The 8,772-nt window shown below is 32.7% G+C and overlaps 1 protein-coding gene across 1 annotated transcript in view; it reads right to left on the minus strand.

The window, feature by feature from the left end:
• LOC110462699 (carbohydrate sulfotransferase 14-like) overlaps nucleotides 1-8,385 on the minus strand; it is a 17,669-nt gene extending 9,284 nt beyond the window's left edge. The window contains exons 1-2 of the mRNA XM_021516800.1: nucleotides 8,056-8,385; nucleotides 3,736-3,833 (exon numbers count right to left, since the gene is read on the minus strand). Coding sequence (XP_021372475.1) covers nucleotides 3,736-3,823 — 88 coding nt within the window. The 5' untranslated portion in view covers nucleotides 3,824-3,833; nucleotides 8,056-8,385. The remainder of the gene's footprint in view (nucleotides 1-3,735; nucleotides 3,834-8,055) is intronic.
• Between the last annotated feature and the right edge of the window lie 387 nt (nucleotides 8,386-8,772).

Genomic DNA, 8,772 nt, shown 5'->3' on the forward strand with positions numbered 1-8,772 from the left:
AAAAAAAAACATATGTCCGTGTGCTCGTTTTTGTGCTATGATCGGTCAAAGATACCAATTTACCACAACATGTGATTTTAGGTGATTTTTTGGGTTTTGACCATTTGCAGAACAAATTCATACAATTTCTTCCAAGTGTGTTATCAGATATGTATAAATGTTTGTAGAATTGTTGAAAATATTATTTTCTTTTAAAATATGGAAGTAAAATTTCTTAATTTTATTGTTTTAACTCAAAAAGCCGATTTTAGTTACCCCTACCCCCTATTTTTTAATGAAAAAATACTCATTTTTTACCATTTTGTTACAGATTAAACGCTTGATATAAAAAGTTCTGGTATTTAACTTTGTTTAATATTTAATGAATTAAATGAAAACGTGTTTCTCTTTCTAAAACATCTACAAAAATGGGGGGTCAGTGTGCTTCTTTTTTTGTCCCATTATCATTTGTGTTATTTTTTACTTTTTTCGGGGTCAAAAATCAAAAGTGCTTCAGTTACACTAAATACGTAAAAAAGTATCAATAATATATAATTTTCCAGTTTGTTGCATATTATTTTTATCATATTGAACATTATAAAGTTGTACAGCAAAAATGAACCTGCTACAATTACAAATGGCGACACAATGACAATTTAAGTGATCAATCTAGTGCCAAAAAAGGTGAAATTTTGGCCCTTTTTGAAGCACAAGAAATACACATTACTACACTTTTTCAAAATGGCCGCCGAATTGGTAATTTTTCTAAATTCTTGTAAAAAAAGTTCTACAAACAACAGGCATCTAGTTTTTTGACATATTTTTCAGATGCGTGTTTGCTAATAAACTTGTTCATAAGTTGTTAAATATTACAAAAACCCATTACACCAGATCAAAAAGAGACTTGAACGTGATTGAAACCTCAGAAGAGTACATCCTTAATCCTACACATACACACACACACAAGGTAAAAACAATGTATGTGCTGTTTTCATACAAGATACTACGAATAGAAATATTGAACGCAGTACCCGGGGGAAGCACAAAATATAGCACTTGAAGATCTTACACACCGGTGGACGCTATGAAAACAAATGTTAGTGTATAGCAGACAAAGAGGAGATATGATTGAAGTACATATTTAGCTCATTCCTGGTGTCATCTATAAGGACCTCACTAGTTTTTAAAAGTATGTTACCTAAATAATTAAGGATGTACTCTTCTGAGGTTGAAATCACGTTTACATCTCGTTTTGTTTTGGTATAACGAGTTTTTGGAATATTTAACAAATTACATGTATGATCAATTTTAAAAGCAAACACGCATCTGAACAATGTGTCAAAAACTAGATGCCTGTTGTTTTTACAAGATTATCTTTAAATGACCAATTCGGCAACCATTTTGGAATAAATGCGTATTTCTTGTGCTTAACGAAAGGCCAAAATCACACCATTTTTGACACTGGATTGATCACTTAAATGGTCATTTTGTTGCCATTTTTAATTGTAGCAAGTTCATTTGTGCTATACAACTTTAGAATGGTCAATATGATATAATAATGTGCAATAAAATGATATGTGATACATTAATGTTTTTGTATTTTATTTTATTTAGTGTAAATGAAGCAATTTTGATTTTTGCCCCCGAAAAAAAGTGAAAAATAGCACAAATACTAATTGGACAAAACCGAAGCACACAGACCCCGATTGTTGTAGCTATTTTAGAAAGAGAACTCATTTTCTTTTGATCCATGAAACATTTCAAATAAAATTATGGCAGAACGTTTTATATCAAACATTAAATAAGCAATAAATGGTGAAAATTGAGTATTTTTCATTAAAAGAAGTTATGAAATTTGAAAATGAAGATCAAATTCCACTATCATTATTAATAGGATAACAAACCAATTGAAAAATACTTCAGATAATATAATAAGTGCAAAAAGACAAAATCATACATTCATCGTTTTAATTCATTCATTGAAATAACAACTATAATGAATACAATTTACAATTGTGTTGCTGCTGTAATGAAAAAGTACAAAAAATAAATTGTGATAGGATCTGCTTTTATATATTGTACCGAGTCTTTTTAAATTTACCTTCTCTGAATAATGAAAATAATGAGTGAATGAATTTGCCTGTATGATAATTGGAATGAAAAGGAAATAATATATAGTTTACATGGAATGCAAGAATAATATATATTCATTGTACTGAGTTTTTGTTATTTCAATCTGATGAAAATTTCCATAATAAACAACAATGTATACTGAAATGGAGTAGAATGATGAAGATGTAATAAGTAGAAGAATGTATGCTGGTTACAAGATGAAGAATGATGTAGTGATATGTAAAACAATGTATGCTGGTTACAAGATGAAGAATGATGCAGTGATTTGTAAAACAATGTATGCTGGTTATAAGATGAAGAATGATGTAGTGATATGTAAAACAATGTATGCTGGTTATAAGAGGAAGAATGATAAACAATGTATGCTGGTTATAAGATGAAGATTAATGTAGTAATGTGTAAAACAATGTATGCTGGATATAAATTGAAGAATGATAAACAATGTATGCTGGTTATAAGATGAAGAATGATAAACAATGTATGCTGGTTATAAGATGAAGATTGATGTAGAAATGTGTAAAACAATGTATGCTGGTTATAAGATGAAGAATGATAAACAATGTATGCTGGTTATAAGATGAAGAATGATAAACAATGTATGCTGGTTATAAGATGAAGATTGATGTAGTAATGTGTAAAACAATGTATGCTGGTTATAAGAATGATGTAGATGCTAAGTATATAAAAAATTGCAAACTATTGAAATAAAACATTTTGAGAGAAAAAAATATAAGGTATAAGGGTAAAAAGAAAAACGTTTGAGATTTTTTAGTTCAATAATTTAAAATAAAATCCATTTTTTATCAATTCTGCAAACATTGATACATATCGGATAACACACTTAAAAGACATTGTATCAATTTCTTCTGCAAAATCACCTATAATAACACATGATGTTAAATTGGTATCCTTGACCGATCATAACGCAAGAACTAACACACGGACATTTTCTTATCTTTGCATTCTCTACTATGCCAATAACTCCTTTTTCAAAATACATTTCATAAAAAAGTTTAATTCAGGAAATATTTGACTTCTCAGAGGAGTACATCCTTAACAATTAAGATTATTCTTTGAAACGTAATTATTTGCATAGCGATTTGATAAAAAATAAATTCAAAAAGTCAGATTGAACTCCTCAGGAATGTAAGGCTTGCCACTTTTCTCAGCAATTAAAAAAAAACGTCCAGACAACCAATTGGAAAATAGACTTGTTACATGATTTGAAAATTCGTTGATATACTTATTTACCCGGACATTTGTAGTTAAAGTGTATCCGAATGATATATATATATATAAGTAAAGTAAATATCAGGCTAAGGCAAACGCAAAATATTTGTGATATCAGAACTTTGTTTCATTCAATGCTAGTCGAAAAATAATAGTAAGGGGCACAAAAGACACTTAGGTTAGGATACAGTATATATTTACTTATTAACCGAAGGGGATGAGCTATATAGCATAGAGGTAAGCTACAAAGTCGGTAACATTACCATAATAAAGTTGAAAATACCTCAGTTGATTTATATAATTTTTGAGCAAAATGCATAACACATATATAATAGATATGTATCTTACAATATTTTCAATATTTTTACACATTTGAAATTAATTATTACCCACCGATGATTGTCACATCCTGTCGGTAACACCAGACGATTACACTTGCTAGTGTTAACACGCCTATCGGCACCTGCCAAGTACACCTCATGACAGGAAAACTAAAACGAAATGGCAAAACCTGTAACAATTAATCACATACAATTTTGACACAAAATAATAAAATCTAAAACCACAACACCAACACGGAGTCAAAATAAGTAGAACAGAAGGTTCTGAACTCTAGGTAAGACATCTAGTGGGTTCTGAAAAACACCAAGTAGTGGTTCCTGAGCTCAAAGTAAGAAATAGATTTGTCCTGACCTCAAATTAAGAAACGTATTTGTTCCTGGGCTCTAAGTAATAATTCTATTGGCCCTGACCTCACATAAAACGGTAGTGGTTTCCAAACTTTAAATTAAGAAATGTAGTGGTTCCTTAACTCTAAGTAAGAAATGTAGTGGATCCTGAGCTCTTAATAACTAATAGATTGGTTCTTGACCTCAAACTAAGACATGTAGTGGTTCCTAAGCTATAAGTAAGAAATAGATTGGTTCTTGATCTCAAACTAGGAAATGTAGTGGTTCATGAGCTCTAAGTAAGAAATAGATTTGTTCGTGACCTCAAACTAAGAAATGTAGTAGTTCCTTAGCTCTAAGTAAGAAATAGATTTGTTCGTGACCTCAAATTAAAAAATGTAGTTCCTGAGCTATAAATTAGAATTAGATTGGTTCGTGACCTAAAACTAAGAAATGTAGTGGTTCTTGAGCTCTAAGTAAGAAATAGATTGGTTCGTGACCTAAAACTAAGAAATGTAGTTGTTCCTGAGCTCTAAGTAAGAAATAGATTGGTTCGTGACCTCAAACTAAGAAATGTAGTGGTTCTTGAGCTCTAAGTAAGAAATAGATTGGTTCGTGACCTCAAACTAAGAAATGTAGTGGTTCTTGAGGTCTAAGTAAGAAATAGATTGGTTCGTGACCTCAAACTAAGAAATGTAGTGGTTCTTAAGCTCTAAGTAAGAAATAGATTGGTTCGTGATCTCAAACTAAGAAATGTAGTTGTTCCTGATTTCTAGGTAAGAAATAGATTGGTTCGTGACCTCAAACTAAGAAATGTAGTAGTTCTTGAGCTCTAAGTAAGAATTAGATTGGTTCGTGATCTCAAACTAAGAAATGTAGTTGTTCCTGATCTCTAAGTAAGAATTAGATTGGTTCGTGACCTCAAACTAAAAAATGTAGTGGTTCTTGAGCTCTAAGTAAGAATTAGATTGGTTCGTGATCTCAAACTAAGAAATGTAGTAGTTCCTGAGCTCTAAGTACAAATGTAACAAAATCTAGTGGTTCCTGCACTTTAGTGAATTTATGTTTCCTAACGAACTCTAGTGGTTTCTAACCTCTAAGTAAACTAGTGGTTACTGACCTCTAAATACTCTCGTGGTTTCTGAAGACATCTATTGATGTCATGAAATTATATCAACCAGTGGGTTCTGACAAATAAAATATACAAGAATACCAAGATTGAATTTGGTAAATATATTATATAGGAAATGAATATGCAGTTGTATTTCAGATATAACATGCTGTAGGACTTCATAAAAAAGGTAGTGATATAGTGACAGGTTGTCGGAATACTCAGGACATGGTTAGACATATAGTGATAGAGTCACAGGTTGTCGGAATACTCATGACATAGTTAGACAGACAGTGATACAGTCACAGGTTGTCGGAATACGGAATACTCAGGACAGGGTTAGACAGGTAGTGATACAGTCACAGGTTGTCGGAATACTCAGGACAGGGTTAGACAGGTAGTGATACAGTCACAGGTTGTCGGAATACTCCGGACATAGTTAGACAGACAGTAATACAGTCACAGGTTTGCGGATAACTCAGGACAAGGTTAGACATATAGTGATACAGTCACAGGTTGTCGGAATACTCAGGACAGGGTAAGACAGGTAGTGATAGAGTCACAGGTTGTCGGAATACTTAGGACAGTGTTAGATAGGTAGGGGTATAGTCACAGAATGTCTATACCATTCAGGATTTACTCAGGACAGGATTAGACAGGTAATGATATAGTCACAGAATGACAGAAGACTCAGGACACATCCCTCTCCTATTTTCACTTTTATTTGTATATATTGTTTTCATTTCACCTGACATCTTTGAAACATAATTAGGCAAAGAGTTTCCTTGATGACTTTTTATCCATCACGCCATGCGTGTCTGAAGCAATACACATGCATGTACTGTTCATTAAACATGTGCTGTACATTAAACATGTACTGTACATTAAACATGTACTCTACATTAAACATGTACTGTACATAAAACATGTGCTGTACATTAAACATGTACTGTACATAAAACATGAACTGTACATTAAACATGTACTGTACATTAAACATGTACTGTACATTTAACATGTACTGTACATTTAACATTTACTGTACATTAAACATGTACTGTACATTAAACATGTACTGTACATAAAACATGTACTGTAAATTACACATGTTCTGTACATTAAACATGTACTGTACATTTAACATGTACTGTACATTAAACGTGTACTGTACATTACACATGTACTGTACATTACACCTCTACTGTACATTACACATGTACTGTACATTAAACATGTACTCTACATTACACCTGTACTGTACATTAAACATGTACTGTACATTAAACATGTACTGTACATTTAACATGTTCTGTACATTAAACGTGTACTGAACATTACACATGTACTGTACATTACACCTGTACTGTACATTACACATGTACTGTACATTACACATGTACTGTATATTACACATGTACTGTACATTACACATGTACGGTACATTAAACATGTACTGTACATTAAACATGTACTGTACATTACACCTGTACTGTACATTACACCTGTACTGTACATTACACCTGTACTGTACATTGCACATGTACTGTACATTAAACATGTACTGTACATTACACATGTACTGTACATTAAACATGTACTGTACATTACACCTGTACTGTACATTACACCTGTACTTTACATTACACCTGTACTGTACATTACACCTTTACTGTACATTACACATGTACTGTACATTAAGCATGTAATGTACATTAAACATGTACTGTACATTAAACAGGTACTGTATATTAAACGTGTACTGTACATTAAACATGTACTGTACATTACACTTGTACCACACTGGTTGGCGGAATAATCAGGACAGGATTAGACAGACAGTGATATAGTCACTGGTTATCGGATACCTCAGGACAGGGTTAGACAGACATTGATATAGTCACAGGTTGTCGGAGTACTCAGGACAAGGTTAGACAGACAGTGATATAGTCACTGGTTATCGGATACCTCAGGACAGGGTTAGACAGACATTGATATAGTCACTGGTTGTCGGAATACTCAGGACAGGGTTAGACAGACAGTGCTATAGTCACAGGTTGTCGGAATACTTAGGACAAGGTTAGATAGGTAGGGGTATAGTCACAGAATGTCTATACCATTCAGGATTTACTCAGGACAGGATTAGACAGGTAATGATATAGTCACAGAATGACAGAAGACTCAGGACACATCCCTCTCCTATTTTCACTTTTATTTGTATATATTGTTTTCATTTCACCTGACATCTTTGAAACATAATTAGGCAAAGAGTTTCCTTGATGACTTTTTATCCATCACGCCATGCGAGTCTGAAGCAATACACATGCATGTACTGTACATTAAACCGTACTGCACATTACACATGCACTGTACATTAAACATGCGCTGTAATTGATTAATTTGCATTTGTAAGATGATCATATGAAACTAATGACGAGTCATCCATCACTTACACAGATTAACATAAACGTTCATTAAAAAGCTGACTTAATCAGTATCATACACAAAGGATGAAATTCAATTTACAAAATAACAAAGCGACAATTCATTGCATCGTAATAAAACAAAGTTCACTGGGGATTACTTGCTGCACAAAGATGAGGACTCGCAAAATAAACAGAATTAACCTTAAATGTCAATCAAATTGCTTGTGTCTATAAAGTATCATAATGTCACAAAAAGCTAACAAAACATATTGACAAGAAAGTAATGGCATACTTAACAAAGCTGCTATACTTTATTATAGGGTCTACTGTACGTGCGATGGACTAGCCATATGAACAGATAACCTTACACAGAACGCTGACACTACAAACACCGTCTGGTCTTGATGCTTAAGGTTATTAAAGTAAAGCTTGACTTTGTTCAAACATATGGACGATAACATTTAATCACATAAATAACGGTACAAATTACCATAAGGTTGAGTATTCTTACCTTGTCCCGAGTCGTCCTGCTAATCCCTGTACTCTACATGCCTTACTGGCTCATTATGTATTCCGTAAACGACATACTGATTAGCTATTCTTTTATCCGCAATGTATACCAATGTGAGCATGCTGTATTAGTGATTAACTACATTAACAGAAGCTGTTAATTGCCTCGGGCTATGCTACCACATACGTCTCGTGTAAAACGCAGCACAATGGGAGCTCGAGCAATGGTCATTTACCGACAAATATAAGTGACACATATGTCATCGCCTATCATGTGCGTTGTGCTCAAGTGACAGTGGAGTTGTCATCCTCAGGCACAATTTATCTACGGCTAGTTTTATTATATGAATACGAAAATATGAAAGCATTGTAAAAAGACAAAATTGTTATGCATAGTAAAACTTTCGTGTGTTAATTTACATTGGATACTGTCTTCTGTCAATGTGAAGCATACTGTTAATGTATTTGTCAGCGTGGTTCACTTGTTTGAAACATTTTTAAATACGAGTAATAATTAAAATTGTAGAAGGGTTATTTTTATCGCATTATATTTTGTACAAGAAGAAAAATATTTTCCTGTGTTTGAAACGGTATTAGTTTGTTGATATTCAGGAATGTCTCTTCACTCCAGAAAAGTGCAAGCATATATTGTGAAATTTAATCAAAATGTCTCGCTTGTATCTGTCTTTCACTTTTGACATTATTTTGGGAGGACATA

Source organism: Mizuhopecten yessoensis, unplaced genomic scaffold, assembly GCF_002113885.1.
Source record: "Mizuhopecten yessoensis strain PY_sf001 unplaced genomic scaffold, ASM211388v2 scaffold10821, whole genome shotgun sequence".
Classification (NCBI taxonomy): Eukaryota; Metazoa; Mollusca; class Bivalvia; order Pectinida; family Pectinidae; genus Mizuhopecten; species Mizuhopecten yessoensis.